General features: G+C 40.9%; 3 protein-coding genes across 5 annotated transcripts; all 3 read right to left on the bottom strand.

Moving 5' to 3' along the window:
- Nucleotides 1–147: 147 nt before the first annotated feature.
- Nucleotides 148–7,930, bottom strand: LOC135803319 (ubiquitin carboxyl-terminal hydrolase 32-like). Its single transcript, XM_065316910.1, is given in 16 exon segments — nt 148–299; nt 302–334; nt 337–360; nt 363–705; nt 708–751; nt 754–761; nt 1,279–1,513; nt 1,585–1,681; nt 2,663–2,820; nt 2,889–5,174; nt 5,225–5,331; nt 5,663–5,878; nt 5,964–6,191; nt 6,609–6,788; nt 6,790–6,838; nt 7,596–7,930. Coding segments are annotated over 16 exon segments (4,218 nt in total). The 5' UTR covers nt 7,654–7,930.
- A 67-nt stretch (nt 7,931–7,997) lies between these two features.
- On the bottom strand, nt 7,998–9,048 carry LOC135797906 (uncharacterized). The gene has a single exon (XM_065310486.1). The coding sequence runs from the start codon at nt 9,041–9,043 to the stop codon at nt 8,201–8,203; it is 843 nt and encodes a 280-aa protein (XP_065166558.1). The 5' UTR covers nt 9,044–9,048; the 3' UTR covers nt 7,998–8,200.
- A 20-nt stretch (nt 9,049–9,068) lies between these two features.
- On the bottom strand, nt 9,069–20,324 carry LOC135797887 (serine/threonine-protein phosphatase 6 regulatory ankyrin repeat subunit A-like). 3 transcript variants are annotated; one of them, XR_010549642.1, is made up of 12 exons: nt 19,924–20,324; nt 19,820–19,849; nt 17,527–17,730; nt 14,810–15,657; nt 14,616–14,756; nt 13,295–14,401; nt 12,949–13,178; nt 12,727–12,889; nt 12,456–12,658; nt 9,989–12,385; nt 9,573–9,832; nt 9,069–9,194 (listed from the first exon to the last, which is right to left on the bottom strand). XR_010549642.1 is itself a non-coding variant. In XM_065310482.1 (12 exons), exons 1-12 carry the CDS (start codon nt 19,948–19,950, stop codon nt 9,654–9,656), a joined length of 5,460 nt encoding a protein of 1,819 aa, XP_065166554.1. In that variant the 5' UTR covers nt 19,951–20,324; the 3' UTR covers nt 9,250–9,653. The 3 variants fall into 3 exon arrangements, 2 of the variants coding, with proteins under 2 accessions (XP_065166554.1, XP_065166540.1); XM_065310482.1 differs by lacking the exon at nt 9,069–9,194 and having other exon boundaries at nt 9,250–9,832; nt 9,989–11,221; nt 11,291–12,385; XM_065310468.1 differs by lacking the exon at nt 9,069–9,194 and having other exon boundaries at nt 9,250–9,832.
- Nucleotides 20,325–21,190: the final 866 nt, after the last annotated feature.

Here is a 21,190-nt window from a genome sequence, read left to right as displayed (position 1 = left end):
CACCACACTCGGCCGCAACCAAACAAATATTTTCAAAAATCGAGTGCCAACTCGTCTGTGTCCGTCCCGCAATAGTGTCTGCAATCATTTCAAACATCGTTATGGCATCGTTACGTCCGCAACACATCGATTCATCATATCTAGACATTAAGAGATAAAGAGAAAGAAACAAAAGCTTCTTTCCGTTTGTAAAGCAATACTGCTTATGGCGTAGGGAATTGTCTCTTGTGGAACAGGGGAAGCAAGATATCCGGTTGGATCAAACTCCTGAATGGGGAAATTGGTGACTTTTTGTGTTTCACCCGTTTGTTGTTCACATAATCAAATCGTTTAGATGGACAATTAAAGTAGGTGATACGTATATACGCGCGTACATGGATTTTTGGTCGCTGGTTGTTTGTCTTTACAATTACTGCAGTGGTACTTAGCTTCCAGGCGTTCCTCGGATGTGAACGCTTTGAGGCAATGATCCAGATCGATTGGTTCGGTGTGTAATTTGCGGCAGATCGAGACGGATTCATGCTCGCGCCAGACTTTCTCTCGTGAACACTGGTAGCGCAGGTGGAGTGCGGTGGGATCCCAGTCGATGGCGACGCACATTACAGCCTGGCCGGAGCGGCAGACGTCGAAGAGGAGTTCGTCGGAACATGGCAGGCGACATCCGCGACAGAATTGTGTCCAGTGGCAGAGTGCGCAGATTTGGCCGCGCCGAGGACTGCGCACACTGGGGCGAATGGGAATTCATAGCCAGGGAATCATCACTAGGAAATAAAATTAATGGCTAATAACAAATCTTGAGTAAAAATTAAAAGAGGTAATTTTACAGAAGAAGCGAGAGTTGAAGAAATAAAATGGCCGATAAACATAACGTGCTGCCCCGTTCAACTCCGTGTTTCAGAAAACGACTCAATTTTGTCGCAATTTACAGAGAGCGCTAGTAGTATAGTTGCGTAGTTTAGACATATGATAACAACACAAACAGTAAACAGCGGTCGTGCAACTAAACTACCAGCGCCACCCAAAGGTACTAAAATTACGCGACATACGCTAACGCTTTGCGATTATTTCCCCCATTTAAGTGACAGGGGGCTGGTCACGTGATGTGAACCATTTTTTATGAAACCTAAAGCTTACTTTCTAATAATTCGTTTGAAAACCGCCTCAATCTCTTAAATAATACTTCATTTAAACATTTATGAGCAAAAAGAGAACATAACCTCTAAATACTTTATAAAATCTAAAAATATTATGCAAATACGCAATAAATTTGATACTAACCAGTCAGTTGCATGATTAGTTTGATCGCTCTGCGGCAGAGGACTCAACAGTCGAGTAACCTGCTCCCAGACGGCTTCGTAGATACTCTGACACGTGCTGTGCGGCGTGCAGCCCAACAACAATGGCACACCAAACAGACTGGGTTTGGATTTATGCTGCGACAGGAAATACGTCTCCTGCCGCACGCATTTTCGATGCACAGCGACTAAATAACTCGGACTTTTGACCGGCACGTCTACAACACAACACAACAAAACATTCGATTATGCAACCTGTTATACCGACTAAAAAAAAACATTTATATACCTGTGTAAATATTGGAATGTAACGGTCGTCGCATATGCATACCGTTCGAGAATCGTCGCGCCGCCGAGGTCATGTCAATGCTATTCGCTCGAGCATTCTGCAATCATCGCCACACTCAAAACTTGCTTTCGTTAATTACAAACAAGATAATAAATTAAATAAAATGATTCGAGGGTAATCATAATCAAAATAGAATTTTTTAAAAAGAGGTGGTAACAAGAGTTTTAGATTGTAATTTTACTACTACTGGCAGTTTTAAGATGGAATTTCTGTCATCGGGGAGGAGCCTAGAGACGAATAACTTACACTTAAGAAGCTATTTTACATTTGGAAATAAAACCCCAAATTGAGATACAGTGTATACTCATTTTACATAAACAAAGTCTTTAAACCTTTGTCTTTAGCCAACGAAAAATATTTCTATTTCTAGCAATTTTAGATTTGACAGATGACAGTTCGCATGAAACCCAAATATTTAAGTAATTATTTGTATTTAAAAGCAAAAAATATAATTTGATTTATCACTGAGAAAACAGTCAATAAATTGGTTATCAATAAAATTTCTTGCTTTTTTTCGACTATTTTGATAATAATTTGGCTTAAATTTTATGTAATTTTACCCAGAAAATTACGTTTACGGTTAATGACGAATTTTTCTGCTAAAAGCATTAGTATTGTCATAAGCCTATTGAAATTATATCTACACGTGTGACAATACTAATAGTACTAGTATGAGCAACATAGTAAGTTGGTAACATTGAAACGCCACCTGGTGGCAGCTATAGATGCAAAATTGACACCAGTTGCGCGTATATTCGTTCCCGAGCTAAATGAATTGGAATTATGCGCTGCAGTAAGCTGCCGAGCGAAAGTTGACGAATTATCCACGAAATACGCTGGGGCCAAAGCCAAATGCAAATGCGCGTATAACCCCAAAATTTTCATGTTTTCATAGAGGCTACACTGTACAATAAAAAAAAATCTAAAGGAGGCGTGAGATGATCAAAAATATATACACCCCATTGATTGATGAGTGAATGTCGTGAAGAAAAAAAGTAAACAAATAAACAGTGCGTACCTTAAAGCACAGAATGTTGGGCATGCATAATGCCGACCTGCTTCTTACCTCTGGACTGCGCGCCATTTGATTATGCGCAGCGCTTACACCCGTCGTGCCGCCTCCATCGTTGATGGACACACCCGCTGGGGAAGCTGTTATCGCCGTAACATCACCATCTAAACATTTATTCACATTCAAATTAAAAACATACTTTATTAATTAAATTTAATAATATTACTATTACCTATTTCATCCGAAGTGAAAACCTCATCCTCCGCAGGTAATTCATACGCGTACAACTCCGTGGCGCTGGCAGGATTAATCCTGGCATTATCCTTCATCATCTGCCGAATCCTCGAGTACGCCACCTCGGCAATCAGCAGCCGATTGGCATTCACCCCGGACAACTTCTCCAAATCATGCTTTAGATCAATATACCTCGCTTCGGAATTCAACCGGAGGCCATATTTGATCGGTATATCCCCATCCAGTCTTACCACAAGCACCTCACACAACGTATACGACTCCATTGGCAACGGCAGACTCAACAGATTAAACGCATCGAAACGCACCGACTCATGCCCGCACGTCTGACACGTAACCTTACTCTTCAACTGCCCATAGAATAAATCCGTAATAATCGAATGATCTCTCGCTAAATGCTGCGCCCATGCCTCGTCGGCAACAATCGCATCCGGTCGGCCATCGGAATCGCGTAATTCCGTGTATTGCTTACGATGTACTCTGTTTAAATCTTCATGGAGAGTATCCAGCAACCACGCGAGTAATTCCTGCGAGTCATGCTGCCCACCACCGCCGAGATTCGGCGCGTGTTTACTCACACACCATCGTAGCTTCAACGGAGCTACAGAACGTGTTGATCCAGCCCATAACTCCCGACATAATTCCGCGTAACGCTTGGCGACTTGTCCCTTTGTCCCCAGCGGATTCGTTGAATTCAACTCACAAAGCTGCGCATCACGCCGGAAATACTGCGTTAATGGCCGTGTGTTACTCACCGCTTGCAGCGCCGCGTTCATGAAACACGTGTTGCCTAGATTATGCAGACCAGTGGCGCCAGGCGGTAGTGAAATCGTCGGACGGCGTTCCGAACTCGCATGCACCGTTAACATATTATTCGTGCCACAAGCCAACGCACCCAGTTCCTCCGGCCATGTTAAATCCTTATTCCTAACCTCCAATAAAATAGAATCAGAATCAACAATAGATAAATCCTGTAAAGTCGCGGCGTCTTCCTCGAGTAGAATCGGTTGTGTGTTGTCTTTTAACAACCACAGGCGGACATCTTCCATGCGCAGACCCAGACGCGCAGCTAGAAACTCCGTGACTTGTCTGATATTAGACAAACGACTGAATGCAGCTGTATGAGTTAAAAACCTGCGTGGTGCTGAGGGTTGCGCGGATATACCAGCGGATGACAACGCTGCAGCTCCATACCCACCAACAGTCGCCCATGTACCCTGGGAAGCAGTGGCGCTACCACCTTGGGCAAAACCAACACCGCCTTGGTTCTGATGTCGGAATATCTTCAGATTCAACGGGTATAATTCAAGTTCCATTTCGTTACTCCCCGGTGGTTTTATCACCTGTCTTGGGAGGGGTAATGGACTACCATACCATAACGCAAGGGCTTTCCAGAGTGAATCCGGAATCAATTCAAAATCCCTACCTTGGACCAATGGTGTATCACGCCGTAGACGTGATCCTTCACCAGTCAACGGGATGACTTTCAACTGTTCAGAGATAGGATCACATACCAAAGCATTATTATCAATGGGACCTGGTGTTAGGCGCTTGGTAAGTGTCCCGGAACTGCTTGAAACCCCGCTGCTGGATGCAATACTGCAACTATCACCCCGACTGAGTAGATCACCCATAGAATCCGTGGAGTTTGATGTGAATTCATTCGAATGTGAGGTGTAATCTGTAGAGTTGGATGTAAAACTCTCATCACACACGATTTCCTCAGCTGGGTCTATAGGTAGACGCATTTCCGGTCTGCATGTGCAATAATCATGCCCGTTGCGTGGTGCGGTTGTATGGGTGAACCACGTCTGCCACCAGTCGTTGGCGATGAGGTACCAGAACTGGCCGACGCGATACCCGCGGTGTTGTTCGCGTTCTAGCCACCCGGTGACGATTTCGTGCTCGTGATGGCGGCATTTTGGGCGCAGGCCTAGGGATACATGGCAGACTTGGAAGAGGAGTTCGAGGAGTGGTGCGACCATCACGCTGTGTTCCACGCACCAGACGAGGAAGTCCTCTTGGGATAAGCAGCCTTTGTCGTCGAGATGCGTGCGGAGTTCTTCGAGGGCTTTGGTGCAGTATTTTTCGTTCTTTTGCTCGTTGGAGAGGCGGCGTTCGAGGGTGGTGGTGCCGTTGGTGGAGTTCTTCTTGCAGACGACGTTGCGGTGCTCTTTCATCACCATGAGGAGGATTTCGATCATGTGTTGGTATTCTTTCGCGTCGAGTTGGTTGTCGCGGTCAACGTCGAAGATTTTGAAACAAACTGAGGGAAAGTTTTTAAAATTTTATAAATAAAAGTTGATAATAACTTACATTTGGTTCTTTCTGCGACTGGACCTCGACAGGCAGCGGAGATACCACAGCAGAGTTCTTTGAAGTCGATGTGTCCATCACGGTTGACATCAAGAGCAAGAAATAACCTAAAAAATATAAAATTTATTAGTATTACATAAAAAAAACTCGGTTAAATCATAGACTACTTGTAAAATTAAATCACCAACAACCTCTACTCTAATGAAAGACCAAAAGAAAAAAAAGAAAAAAGAGACAAATCCTTCAAAACCCACAAAAAGTGGTGGGGGAAGACTTGTAGTTACCTCCCGCAATCAATGAGTGCGGATAATCCTCGCATATATACCTTCCCCCACCACTTTCTACAGGTATAAACTAACATTACAAGAAACTTTCCCTTTGCTTTCCCTCTCTACCCCAAGTAATGTCCCATAATACAAATAAACCCCTTTAACTTACCCTGTACAAGCACTAGTCGGCACCGGCGGGCTAACCAAAGCCATAAACGCATTGATATCCAATTGCCCCGACGGTGAAGTGCCTTGCAACGACCAGAAACACTTCTCCAACTCGCAGATATCCCACTCTTCTAAATGCGTAACGCCTGCCAATGACTGGTAGAACGTAGGCGTCTCCAGTTCCGAACTTAGACTCACACCATTCGACGTTAACAGCCTACAAAATCAAAAATATATAAAATAAAATAAATAAATATCCAATTAGATTAGATATTTGTCATTATTATAATTATTATACTCACCATTTTGAAAGAACTGTAGCATCCTCAAAGCGCACAATGAAATCACGAAACTGCTCGTATCCAACACGATCATGTCCATTACCAAACAGACTCAGGAGAGTCGTATCCCAATAGTGATTCGATGCATTCCGCTGTGGTGATAGTGTTCCTTCGGCTTGCAGAGCTTGCAGGAAGTCGGATTTTGTGATTTGCGTACATGCATCGTTCGAGTATAAATTCCACAAGAACCTGGACAATAAAAATAATAAATACATGTGTAGACTTATATTTATGTAAAATCAAACAAAAAATAAGAAAAGAAAAAAAAAGAAAAAAAAGAAGAAAACAAGAAGAAATTTTGTTTTCTGATGTAAGTTTTGAGTAAAATCAGCATAAAACTTGCAGAAATACTAAAATAAACAATAGTTTTACACAAGACACTTTTATAAACAATACAGAAGTGTATTAAACAGGTAAATCTGCTAAAGAAACAAAAATTACATTGATTTGCAATAATTTTACCAAAAACGTTAATAACAACAATTTCCTGATAGTTTTTCAAGTGTTTTCATATAAAACTATTGTTTATTTCAAGATTTTGCCAATTTCAAGCTGATTTTAACCAAAACTAACAAAAATAAACAAAATAATACTGATAATACTCACTTAATCTTCTCATCTTTAGTCCCTTTCGTAAGCAACACCAGCCCACAAATAAGATCCCTCAAATGAATCCCCTTTGGACTACCTCCACACGCCGTGTACAACGAATCAGCAATCGTCGATGGCACCCCATCACCCAACACATACTGCACGAACGCCTGCTGCACCAGCAGCGGCTTCCCCGGTAAGACGCTTGAATGCTTCGCATACTCTCTTGAACTCCGCATCCGACACTACAAAACAATCACAACATTGTTATTATTCCAGCCTGCATACTAGTTGCATCATGACGTCGCCGCTATTGCTGTTAATGTTAATTAGCATCGCGTCAAGGTCACAAACTCACTCTACACCTCTCCTCCATAACAAAACTGATTTATGTCCCCTCAAAATCTATCTCCATGCATTTTCTCAATAAAAAATATATAAAATAAAACATGCGCACGTCCAGCTCAAAAAAACGTGCGCATTGATTAATTACGCGATTGACGTGCGCCGGCACGCAATTAACACACACACCGCGAATGTGATGTAATTGTGCGCGCACATTTAATACCAAACAATAAATTAAATTAAATTGTCATCATGTGATTTCGTATGACGTCGTCGTTATCACGCTAATCACTCAGCGAGATAACGAAGAAAACGCGAAAAGATTCAAGATGGCGCAGGCGCGAGTAAACAAGCGCAAAAGAAAGAATAACAAATAAACAAATTGCGACATTGGCGTCGTGCGTGCGCGAAGGCAGCCGAAGTGTGGAAATGTGTGTCCCCAGCGAGCTGCGCGGATGCACAACACGCTGACTAATGAAAACAATCGGAAACGGGCATTAAAACGAGACGGTTTGTATGCACACGACGTGATTAGATAATGAACAACGCGCGCCTGCACTGTAAATGCAAGCGATGCAGAATGAAAAAAAAAAACAAATCGCGATTGTTGTTTATTGCGTTGCCAGTCGTCGTGAATGGTGAATGGTGAATACTCACTGCGTTTGACGGCATCGTCGTAGCCGAGGCAGGTGCGCTTGCTATCCTTCGCACCCATGCCTGTATGGATTACACGAGTTCCAGAAACAATTCACGCAGTCTATCCTCCATCACGCCGTGCAAAAACAAACGACGATCACGGTACACACAGGGATACACGGATGAATTACGTGATGCAGCACCAGCACCAGCACCAGCACGCCCAACAGGTGATCGACGACTGTCGAAAACATGTCGCAGCGGCCGTCAAATCAAACATGGCCGCATGACGATCCCACCCGATGTTACACGATTACATTGAAATCCACCAGTGGTGGTTTTATGAACTAAAACTAAAACTAAACTAAAACTAAACTGTCAAAAAGGTTTTTCGTTTTTTCGTAAAAGTGAAACAATTGAGCGTAGTTTCGAATTATTACATATTATTGCACGTTCATTCAATAACTCGCTTCGATAACTTATTAACTAGATGTTGTATTATGTATAGCTTAGAATCTAATATATTTTTGATATCTTTTTGTGTGTGTGGAGAATGTAATTATATTACTATAAGTCTTGGAAATGTTTCCATGGCAGAGATGAGCAGAGCGTAATGGCGTCGTGTGTTAAATAAACTCGAAGCTTTCCTCCTTCTGCGTCGCGCCGCGTTTTTCTTTATCCCCTGTCGTTGTAGCAGTCGCTTCGGCTTCCTTTTGCTTCTCTTTTTCTTTGCATTTATCAATGACCTTCTGGCTGGTTTGACAACACTTCGCAAAGTGTCCCTTTTTGGCACATTTCGTGCACTTGGCATCACGTGCCGGGCAGCTTCCAAGTGGATGACTAGGTCGCTTCCCACATCTACCACATGCATCCGATCCATTCGTGCAACCATTCCCTCTGCCTTTCGCCGCATTCGCATGTTTCACACGTTTTATATTCTCGGCGTGGATTATAATCGCTTTGGCCTTCTCCAGGGTTAAATTCTCTTCCATTTGCAGCGCTTCCGAGCACTTTTTATCGCGTATACCGACCACGAGTCGATCACGCACCAATTCCGCTTCCAATTCGCCATAATTGCAACCTTTTGCAAGTCGACATACAGCAGCTATGTAGGTTTCAACGGGTTCGCCTTCTTTTTGTGCTCGTAGATTGAATCTGGCGCGTTCAAAGACCACATTTGTTCGGCTTTGAAAGTATGCTTCGATGGCACGTACGAGTTGTTCATAGGAGATGAAAGCTTCTTCGGGTTGCTGCATCTCCTCCAGGATGCGTGTGCTGCGTGGACCCATGTGCAGCAGGAGTGATGAGGTTTGCACGCGTGCATCGGAGGTGTCCAGCTTGGTGGCGCGCCGATAGCGCTCGAAGTGCGCGATCCAGTCGGGCCAGTCCTCCTTGGCGAAGGAGAACGGCTTCGGCGTGGGCGGCGACACCTCGACGACGTTCTCCACCTGCAGGAAGCCGTCCGCCATCGCAGAGCGCGCACACTGGCGCAGTTGGCCCAGGTCGGGAGAGAACGCCTTGCGGGCAACGTTTTGTGCGGCTGTCAAACGTGCTCCACTTTCACCCTGACAACGCAAGCAACCCTTATTTTAGTTACGGGCATTCACCACAGATGGCGCTCTATCAATCACATATTATATTAGTAATTAGTAGGTAAAAATTGTGTTTTGCTTTGTTTTTCGATTGCAATTATTTATAAATGCGTACAAATACACAATTCATCATCATTTTCATCCACCCGCACACCAATAATAATTTAAAGATCATCATAATAAAAACATGTAAAAAAGATTCCATTTGTCAGTCTTTTACATTTCCGCCTCGCCCGCGCGCGCGCCATTTTTGTTTGTTTCTGCTCGGAATTCCGCCTAAAATTTAGTATTAATGTAACAATTGCTTACAGTTAGGTTAAAACGCACCTAACCTATAATTAAATTGGAATGATATTCACGCTAGTTAAATAATGCCTAACATAACAAAACTCATGAGTATTCAAACCTCTCTCATCAATATCAATCAAATATCGTCATCAGGTAAACTGTAACTGGTAATAATATAAAAACAAAACTAGTTGTAAACTCAATAAAACTCGGGATCGCTGCCGTCGAAACTACCATCCTCGTCGGCTGTCAAATTGTGCGCTGAATTCGCCGCCATTTGCATGTAATACGGTGCATGCGCATCCGTGCGCACATGATTCACATGACGCTGCTTCTTGCCGTCGGTAAGGAAGGACTCGTGCGAATTCGACTGATGAACTGCAACAATGCAAACCAAAACAAACCACAAATAAAACAACGCGGTTGAAATCTTACAGGAATTTACATTGCATTCAAATCATGATTAATAGGATTTTATACAGGAATATTATTGCAGGTGGCATTTATTGTCATCTTGCCGCTTCGTCTTTTTACCTTTCCCGCTGTTCAGCGCCTTCTTCGCATCATTAACCTCTTTGTGTTCATCATGTTCGTCATCTTCATCTGCATCGTGTTTTAGTTGTGTGATTTCCCATAAAGATGGCGCGCTGGGCACACTTTCCAATGAACTGGTATTTAGTGATTCACAGCCTGAATCAGAACCAGAATCACTCAACTTCAACGCTAAATCTTCTTCTTGTGATTCATTGTTTATTTTTAAGTGTTGTGGTTGGGTATTTGCGAATTGTTCGATTAACCTCCGCGCCATTGCTTTGGCTTCTTGTGACATATTCAACCCTTCGCTTAAATCAACCATCTCTTGATAACTAAACCGTTTTATTTTGTCCTGCGCATGACAAATCACCTTCAACAACTCTTTCTCTTGCTCCTGTTGTTCTAGATTATCCGTAGACATGCAAGGCTTTAATTTTTTCGCGTTTTGTTTGGGAAACAACGCGGAAAAGTCAACAATGGCGACGGAATCACGCAATAATTTGGGGTTATGTTTCGGACTAGTATCACTAACCTCAGTAGAAGTAGTAGAAGTAGTTGTAGTCAATAAACTCGACGGTATTTCATTCAATGTCAACCCGCTCTGATGCAATTTAAGGTTATGATTATTCCTAACCGTTTCTGAGTCATTCCTAACCTGTTGTGTACAACACCCCTCTGAAACCACCGGAATCAACTCAGTCGCCGACGTGGCCACATGCAACGAATCATTAACACTAAACTCATCAACCGTACCCGACGCTGAGCAAGGTATATGTGTACATGAAGATGTCACACAACTCAAACCGACATAATCATTAGCCGCGCATGCGCATGCAACATTCGTCAGTGACTCCGACGCCTTCAAGTCAATATCATCTGTGAACAACGACCAATCCAAATCACGCGTTGGATTTTCATTGATATCCGTCGGGATCTTCACGCGACCTTCATCAAAGGTCACCTTGGGCCAATTGACATCCACGTCGCCATCTTCATCCAGAAAGTCATTCAACGGACATTCTAAACCCTCTAGCGTGATATCCAGCGTTTCGATTTGTTCATCAGCGTTGGTCTTCTCACCTGCGCATTGATCCTTAATAAGAACTTCTTTCTCTTCACTGCGTTGACCTTGAAGAGTTTTTCTAATGGCGCCCTCACCGATGAAAACCTTTGTATCACCAACTGTCAAATTCTCCAGAGGGATTATTTCATGCTGGTCATCATCATCCACATCTATGACATTTTGACCTTGAGCTTGACCTTGACATTCACCTTGCGAGGGATTATAACAAGGAAAATTACCTTTGTAGTCTTCAGCGACGGATTCCTGTGAATGTGAACATTGCAAACCTTTTTCTGCATCACCCCGCGCATCGCCCGCCTCCAAATTGTCGAAATCATAACGATTCAGGAGAACACAATTTTTGCATACAAATTGACAGTCGCAATATGGCTTCGGCGGATCGGGGATTGTATAACTCTCATATAAGAATTCACCGTTGAGTAGAATATCCGATGAGGATGTGGATGTTTCTTCCGTGGATGTCGTCGCGTCGTTTTCCACTTTGTTGAATGATGCGAAACACAAAGATGGCGGCGGTGGTGAAAAAACAATCGTCGCATATGGCGGCAACCCTTTATTCTCCTGCTCTTCACTTCGATCGGCTATGATGATATCTTCTGTTCGTTCAGTTTCGGTTGTACACGTCACCTCTACATCAACTTGCGCGCCCTCTATGTTAGTTTCATCTACAGTTTCCAACTCGTGTTTCTTCGGTGTTAAAATCGGACATGATACCGATGGTAATGGCAACCCGCACGCGGATAACTTCTTCTTTCGATGTTTTGCGTATTGATCAACATATGCTTTCTGTATATCGTCGACGGAGACATCGTACTTACTCGACACACGCGCCATTTTCAACGCGATTGTTTTATACCCGTCGATGAGGCGCTGATAGGTGGCCTCGCGGGTGTCATGCGCGTGCCGGCCATCTTTGTTTTCTTCGGTGTTATAATCATCGTCGTTGTTTGCCGTGGTAAACCGATTATTCTCGTGTGTATTCGCCGCGACCAATGACATGTCCGAATAACTGCGGTGTAAAGACAAACCTTTTTGGTTTTTGAGCGGCGCGACGTCGAATTCTTCACTGTCGTAGTTTTCAATTAGAACTAGTTTCTTATCCGCGGTGTATTTCGCTGATTTATTAAATGATTCGCGTTTGGGTGGAGGTAATTCATGTGGTGAGCGTTTTTTTCGGCGGTGTTTCGCCACGTCAACGAGGAATAATTCATGCTGGTTGCGTAAAAGGGACATTTCCGTCTGGCAGGATTTGATTAGGAGGTTAGAGGAGCGTGTTGAGGTGCGGGAGAGTTTTTTCAGCACGGATATACATTCTAGGATGTGAAATAAAGGTTTTTTTTATGTTAAATCAAGGATTTGAGGGGTTATGGTTATTTCACGTACCTTTGGTATGCAACCCACCGACGCGCATCTCGCTTGGATGATGCGCGAGAATAATGGCGAGGCATTGGGCGACGCATGCGTTCGGCGCGCAGTACAGCGCTGGGGTGAGGCCATTGTTATCCGTCGCTACAACCGATGCGCCCTTCTTTATCAACTCAGCGGTGACTTCCACCAATCCGTTGCGTGCAGATAAATGTAAGGCACTAATACAAAACAAACAAAAAAAACATACATAACCTAAAATTTTAGTAATTTTAAAGATTAAACTTACGTTTTTTTATCGTTATCCACCATATTGATAATCTCCACGTCGTTGATGTATTCGAGTAGGAGCAGGGCAGTGTGATTGTGCTTCCTGAGACAAGCAACGTGCAGCGCTGTGCAGCCGTTGGCGTCAGCGGCTTTGAGATCAGCTTTGTGCGCCAGTAATAAATCTAATTAAACAAATAATTTTAAACAAATATTAATAAAGAATAGATTAATTTTTTTTTACCTATGACTTGACTTTGACCGTTCTGCGCAGCCGAGATTAGTGGACTTCGGCCAATCTCGTCCTTCGCTTCGACATCGCCGCCATTATCGAGCAGGAAGCGCACGCAATCAGCGTGTCCATGCCATGCGGCCAAGTGCAACGGCGTGCGATTGCGGCTGTCCTTCGCACGCAGGCAATCTACGCCAAATTTCGTATGCAGGAGTTCCAGACACCTTTCTGAACCTGTAAAACTGACAAAAAACACGGAATTTAACAAAATGTCATAAATGTGTATGATTGGTTGCCTATAGTATACCCATACATATACTACTATAGTATAACTATAGGCAACTATATTAACACTTACGCTGCGCAATGCACTGGTGTAAAAATATTCCCATCCAACTTATGATAAATATTCCTCTGCAGTAAATAATCCAAACAACTAGTATTCCCATAGTAGCACGCCCAGTGCAACGCACTAAACCCATTCTTATCCAGCACCAACGCATCCTGCTCATCCACACTCTGTAGAATCTTCTGTAGACATTTAAGATGGCCGCACGCCGCCGCTAAATGCAGCACAGTCTTGCCGTTGACATCCGGCGCGGTGAGATTCGACCCGCACGCGATGAGCAACTGCACCACGCTATTCTGATCCGTCACCACGGCACGAAACAGCGACGAGTGCTGATCGGCGTCGACAATATTCGGATCCGAGTTGCTCTTTAGCAGTGTCAGTGCGCAATCCTGATGCGCACCCGAAATCGCCAACATCAGCGCCGTGCGCTCGTATTTATCCCGTCTGTCAATCACACTCTTCACCTCGGAGTTGTCAACCAATAGCGCGAGACAATGCAAATGGCCGTTCTTCGCCGAATGATGCACGGGTGACATTCCGGCGACATCGTCACAAATCGCTACTTTTGCGCCGTAACGCAACAACATCTGCACATTGGGCGTGTGGCCTTCACGCGCAGCAACCAATAATGGTGTATAACCCTCTTTTGTTTTGATATTCGTCTCGGGAAAGTAGGGGATAATCGAGCGCAGAATGTCGAGTTCACCATGACGCGCAGCCAAGTGCAATGGCGTCGTTTCCGGCATGTCAACATCGAGAAAATTGATATTTTTACCGATTGCTTTGAGTAACAACTCCAATGAGAGGCGATTACTGCCGTTGACGGCGTAATGTATTGGTGTGAAACCTCGGATGTCTTTTAGTAGAGGATCAGCTTTATGCGCGATGAGATATTCGACGCATTTGGCTTCCATGTCGTACGCAGCCGCAAGATGCAACGCGCTGCAACCCTCCGAGTCTAATACATTTACCTTGGAACCAATGCCAACTAGTGTGTACACACAGTTGTAGTGACCTCGCACGGCGGCGTAGTGTAACGCTGTGCGGCCGATGCTGTCTTGTAGTTTGAAATCACCACCGCGAGAGACTAATAAATCCAAACACTCAACGGACCTGAAATGTTAAAAAAGAGTATAATTGGTTGCATACCATGATTATTATATGTCATGTGTATATAAACTTATAGGTGTATGATTGGTTGCATAGCATGATTTTGACAAGTTACGTGTATATAAATGTATATCTGTATAAATGGTTGCATACTATGATTTTTAAATGTTAGGCGCATAAGAATGTATATCTGTATAATTGGTTGCATACCACTCACCCTTTATACGCTGCACAATGAATCGGCGTTCTGCCATGATCATCCACAATGTTCAAATCTACAGGTCTCTGTAAAAATTTCCTGCAGACTTCAACATAACCCGACAAGCAACAGGCATGCAACGGTGTTCTTCCTTCATATCTACAAAGAAAACAATCATTATAAACAATAAAACTAATTTTTAAATGTTTTACCCTCGTTTGACTGGATCAGCACCAAAATCCAACAAAGTCGCTGTAAGTATATCGTGTCCATACTGCGCAGCGATATGCAACGCCGTGTTTCCATTCTTGTCCGCTTTATCCACCACGGCGCCCTTGTCAATCAACCGCTTACTCCGTGTAAACCTACCATAAATCGCACTCATGTGTAATGGCGTCCGTCCATCCGCACTCTGCCGATTAATATCAATATTCTCCTGTTCTAGCAAATACGCCAGGCATCCCACACCTTGCGTGCTCGCCGCAGCGATATGCAACGGTGTCTGCCCTTTATAATTCGCCGCTTCGAGATTGGCATCATGCGCGAGTAAAATCTGACACACCGATAGATGGCCATTGAGACACGCGATGTGCAATGGCGTGTTGCCGAACGCATTCTGTGCGTTTGCATCAGCACCAGCGTTGAGCAACAGACTGCACACGTACACCATACCGGAAGCGACCGCCGCGTGCAATGGCGTGTACTGATTGCGATCTTTCACGTTGATATCAGCGCCTTTTTGGATCAGGATGCTGACGGTGTCGACGTGGCCGAGATGCGCGGCCCAATGAATTGGACGACAATCTTTTTTATCACAGGCATTAACTATACTTCCTTTCGAGAGGAGGAGCTCCACCACTTCGTTGTGGCCATTCAGGGCGGCGTGATGCAGCGCCGTGCAGCCGGAACGGTCGGTGACATTCACGTTGGTGATGTGGTTGAGTAAGTGCTGGATGCAGCCGAGGGCGTTGTGGGCGGCGGCGATGTGTAGGGGTGTTTGCCATTGTCTGTCGCGAGCGGTTGTGTCTGCTTTGTGCTTTAGGAGCAACTCGACTGTATCCTAAAAAACAGGGGAAAATTAGTATGAAACATAACCAAATTTTATGTTTTAAATTATAGATTAGTGATTTACCATGATTGGATTGAAGATTTGCAAGTTTTTTAAGAATTTTAGCATTTTGCGTACAAATAAATTATCAGAAAGTCTTCTGATTTGCATTAAACAATAGATATTGATATTGTTTATCATTGCAGGCAATCATTTTCTTAAAAATGTAACGAGAAAGTAGCAAAAATTGCAATTTTTATAAATATTTTTACAGATTTGTTTTGAATTTTTCGTTATAATTCGCAAATAAGTTAAGGTAGAACCTTGTAATTTGTATAAAATCATAGATAATTAAATTGTCTATTACAATAACCAATTATTTTATAGAATTTTCTACGGAAAATGAACAAAAAAATGTAATTTTTATAAGTTTCTTAAGAATCTTAGCTCTTTTCGTGCGTTTTTGGCTAAAACTTGCAAATAAATAACAACAAAGTCTTCTGTTTTGCATTAAACAAGAGTTAATTATATTGTTTATCACTGTAGACAATCATTTAATGCAAAATTTAACTAAAACGTGGCAAAATTGCAATTTTTATAAGTATTTCCTATCTTTTAGTTTGTTTTTTAGATTTTTTGCTATAACTGGCGAATAAATTAACAGCAACATGCAATTTGTTTAAAACTATAGATATTTGAATTGTCTGTTGCTGTAGACAATTATTTTATAGAAAATTCTACGGAAAATTAACAAAAATTGTTATTTTTATAAGTTTTTTAAAGAATTTTAGCATTTTTCGTTCATTTTTTTTGTATAATTTGCAAATAAATGACCGAAAAGTTATCAGTTTGGTATTGAACAAAAGATAATGATATTGTTTATCAATGTCGTTAATAATTTTCTTAAAAAATTAACGCAAAACCAGCAAAAATTGCAATTTTTTAAAGAATTTCTTATTTTTCTTATTTTTTTTCTTGAATTTTTTGTTATAATTCGCGAATAAATTAAGATGGAATGTTATGCTTTATATAAAATCATAGATAATTAAATTATCTATTACCACATGCAATTATATTCAAGAAAATCCGACGAAAAATTAAGAAAAATTGCGATTTTTATAAATTTCTTAAGAATTTTAGTCTTTTTCGTGCATTTTTCGCTATAACGCGCAAATAGATTACTGCAAAGTCTTCTATTTTGCATTAAACAAGAGCTATTGTTGTTATTTATCACTATAGACAATCATTTTATACAAAATTCACCAGAAAAGTAGCAAAAATTGCAATTTTTATAAGAATTTCTTATTTTTCAAAGGTTTTTCTTGATTTTTTTGTTATAATTCGCGAATAAATCAAGATAAAATCTTACAATTTATATAAAATCATAGATATTTAAATTATCTATTACCACAGTCAATTATTTCATAGAAAATCCGATGGAAAAGTAGCAAAAATTGTAGTTTTTATAAAAATGTCACATTTTTTAAAGTTTTTTCTTGCAAATTTTGCTATAACTCGCAAATAAATGACCTCAAAATCTTCTGTTTTGCATTAAACAATAGATAATGATGTTGTTTATCACTCTAAACAATCATTTGCTTCCAAGTTTAACGCAAAAGTAGCGAAAAAATGCAATTTTTGCAAGTATTTCTCATTTTTTAAAGGGTTTTCTTAAAATTTTGTTATAATTCGCGTATAAATTAGAACAGAATCTTATACTTTGTATAAAATCATAGCTAAATCAGTTTCTATCACCACATGCAATTATTTCACCGAAAACCCAAGGGAAAAGTACCAAAAATTGCAGTTTTTATAAGCAACTCAAAAACTAGTAATCCAATCACATTAAATCAATCAAAATATAAAGTTTATGTAACTTACATCAGCACAAACACCACAAGCCCTATGCAATGGTGTCAACCAGCTGGAATCTTTCGTATTGACTCTAGCACCTTGCACCAGCAATAACTCAGCCAAATCGCGATCACCTTTGAAGGCAGCTGCGTGCAACGGACTGCGTTTTTCCGCATCCTGGTAATTCACGTCCGGTTTGAATGCTAATAACTGCCGGACATCCTCCAATTCTGAGCAACAGACTACACACGTACACCATACCGGAAGCGACCGCCGCGTGCAATGGCGTGTACTGATTGCGATCTTTCACGTTGATATCAGCGCCCTTTTGAATCAGGATGCTAACGGTGTCGACATGGCCGAGATGCGCGGCCCAATGGATTGGACGACAATCTTTTTTATCACAGGCATTAACTATACTTCCTTTCGAGAGGAGGAGTTCCACCACTTCGTTGTGGCCATTCAGGGCGGCGTGATGCAGCGCCGTGCAGCCGGAACGGTCGGTGACGTTCACGTTGGTGATGTGGTTGAGTAGGTGCTGGATGCAGCCGAGGGCGTTGTGGGCGGCGGCGATGTGTAGGGGTGTTTGCCATTGTCTGTCGCGGGCGGTTGTGTCGGCTTTGTGTTTTAAGAGCAACTCGACTGTATCCTAAAAAACGGGAAAATTAGCAAACTTTTAACTTGAAAGTTTGCAAGTTTTTTAAGAATTTTAGCATTTTGCGTGCAAATAAATTATCAGAAAGTCTTCTGATTTGCATTAAACAATAGATAATGATATTGTTTATCACTGTAGGCAATCATTTTCTTAAAAATGTAACGAGAAAGTAGCAAAAATTGCAATTTTTATAAATATTTCTCATTTTTTGAAGAATTTTCTTGAAATTTTTGTTATAATTCGCGAATAAATTAAGATAGAATGGTAGAACTTTTATAAAATCATAGATAATCAAATTGTCTATTGCCAGAGGCCATTATTTTAAAGAAAATCCCACGGAAAACTAAAAAAAATTGTGATTTCTATAAGTTTTTAAAAAAAATTTGGGCTTTTTCTGGCATATTTTGCAATATCTTGTAAATAAATTATCACAAAGCCTTGTAATTTGCATAAAACAATAGCTAATAATATTGTTCATCACTGTAGACATTCATTTTCTTCATAATTTAACGCAAAACTAGCAAAAATTGCAATTTTCATAATACTATCTCATTTTTTTAAGTTTTTTCTTGAAATTTCTGTTATAACTCATGAATAAATTAGGATAGAATCTTATACTTTGTATAAAATCATAGACAATTCAATTGTCTATTACCACATGCAATTATATTCAAGAAATTCCGACGAAAAATTATGAAAAATTGCGATTTTTATATATTTCTTAAGAATTTTAGTCTTTTTCGTGCATTTTTCGCTATAACGCGCAAATAGATAACTGCAAAGTCTTCTATTTTGCATTAAACAAGAGCTAATGTTGTTGTTTATCACTATAGATAATCATTTTATACAAAATTCACCGGAAAAGTAGCAAAATTGTAATTTTTATAAGAATTTCTTATTTTTCTAAGGTTTTTCTTGATTTTGTTGTTATAATTCGCGAATAAATCAAGATAAAATCTTACAATTTATATAAAATCATAGATAACTAAATTATCTATCACCACAGGCAATTATTTCACAGAAAATCCGACCGAAAACTACCAAAAATTGCAGTTTTTATAAATATTTATCATTTTTCAAAGGTTTTTCTTGTAAAATTTTGCTATAACTCTCGCAAACAAATGACTAAATCTTCTGTTTTGCATTAAACAATAGATACGATGTTGTTTATCACTCTAAACAATCATTTGCTTCCAAGTTTAACGCAAAAGTAGCGAAAAATGCAATTTTTGCAAGTATTTCATTTTTAAAGGGTTTTCTAAAATTATAATTCGCGTATAAATTAGAACAGAATCTTTATACTTTGTATAAAATCATAGCTAAATCAGTTTCTATCACCAATACGCAATTATTTCATAGAAAACCCTACGAAAAAGTGCCGAAAATTGCAGTTTTTATAAGCAACTTAAAAACATGAAATCCAATCACATTATATCAATCAAAGCTTTATAACTTACATCAGCACACAAACACCACAAGCCCTCATGCGCAATGGTGTCAACCAGCTGAATCTTCTGTATTGATCCCAGCACCTTGCACCAGCAAGCAATAACCACAAATCGCGATCACCTTTTGAAGGCAGCTGCGTAACGGACTGCGTTTTTCCGCATCCTGGTAATTCACGTCCGGTTTGAATGCTAATAACTGCCGGACATCCTCCAATTCACCATTGAATATAGCCTGAATCAACAGCGGCTAAAAAATTTATCAATAATTTAATTATTTTTCATATAATTTTCATGAATTTAATTTGTATTTGCAGCACTGACCTGTTCCTCTAATTTTAACATAACCATTGTAAACGTTGTAAACCGAGCATCGAGTTCATTAGAACTGAATTTCTTGAATTCGTATGTTGAAATATTGTGTGCGTTGCGTGGCTGTGTGTGCGCAGACCAAAACAATGAGTACAAAACGCGCGTGTATGAATAACTAATGCGGCTGATTCTAGTTGAGGGACATCGCTGCGGTGGATGTATATGACGTGCACGGGGATGGAAAACGAGAAAACACTTTTGACGCGCACGGACCGCAGCACACACTCACACGGCGTAAACAATCGCCCCGGGGGGGCGAGGAAAGTGTTTTTGTTTCTCGGCACGCGTGTCAGTGGCAGCGACGTGCGGACACTCGCGCTGGTGGCGGCTGACTGACTGACTAACTCAGGAGTAGTACGTGAAACTAGTACGGGTGGCGTGGTTGATGCATAAATACAGTGGATTGTGGTGTGTGATATGGTTGGAATGGAAGAGGGATAGTTGAGGTAGACGTGTTGAAATCGGATGGTGATTGGTTGAAAGTTTTGAGTGACAGTTGTCATTTTGTGTGAGAGGCTTTATAAGATCATGTAGATGACATGGATGGTTTATGTTGTATACCTTAATGGTGTATACATACAATGGAAGTGAATTTTTAAGAGCAGTGGGGATGTATCAATGTAATTTTTCGAGGTATTAAATTAGCAAATTTTGAATATCGCGCCAAAATGCTGCATGTCAACCTCTGATATTTGACATTTCAATCCCAACCAAATGAAATTGTCATGTTTGACACTTTAGTTTTGAATAAATAAGTTATAAAAAACTTAAAAAGTAATTATTTCGTGTTTCTTCTGTTAGGTATGCACAAACGAGTGTTTGTGTATTTTCGCTTATTTACTATAAAATTAAAACGTGTTTTTCTTGTTTTACGTCAATTTTGCACTCTTCCAGGGTAACCAACTTTTTTCTACCTCTTTTTTTGAATTCCAACACATTTAAACGTATGCAAACCCCTCTTTAACACAAACTTAATGACAAAACAAAAATTAATCTCTTCAATTAGTCATGTACCACACCAGACGTAATAAAAGTTATTCTTACAGTTTTTCCATTTCCATAGTTTAATTTGGTATACTCTCGTTAACATAAATAATTCTGCGAATGTATTCTGGAAACCAACGCGCACGTCAACAAACACCATTTCCAGTGCGCACTGACGCATATTCCAATGTAGCATCGTCGTGGTGCCTCCGCGTCCGCGTCCATTCCGTCTTGC

The sequence above is a fragment of the Atheta coriaria genome, unplaced genomic scaffold, assembly GCF_025399875.1.
Source record: "Atheta coriaria isolate IRGN ID8LTWV9N9 unplaced genomic scaffold, Caltech_Dcor_3.1 hic_scaffold_2_pilon, whole genome shotgun sequence".
In the NCBI taxonomy this organism is placed as follows: Eukaryota; Metazoa; Arthropoda; class Insecta; order Coleoptera; family Staphylinidae; genus Dalotia; species Dalotia coriaria.
Note: the sequence above shows the minus strand (reverse complement) of the source record. Positions and strands in the feature narration are given on the sequence as shown.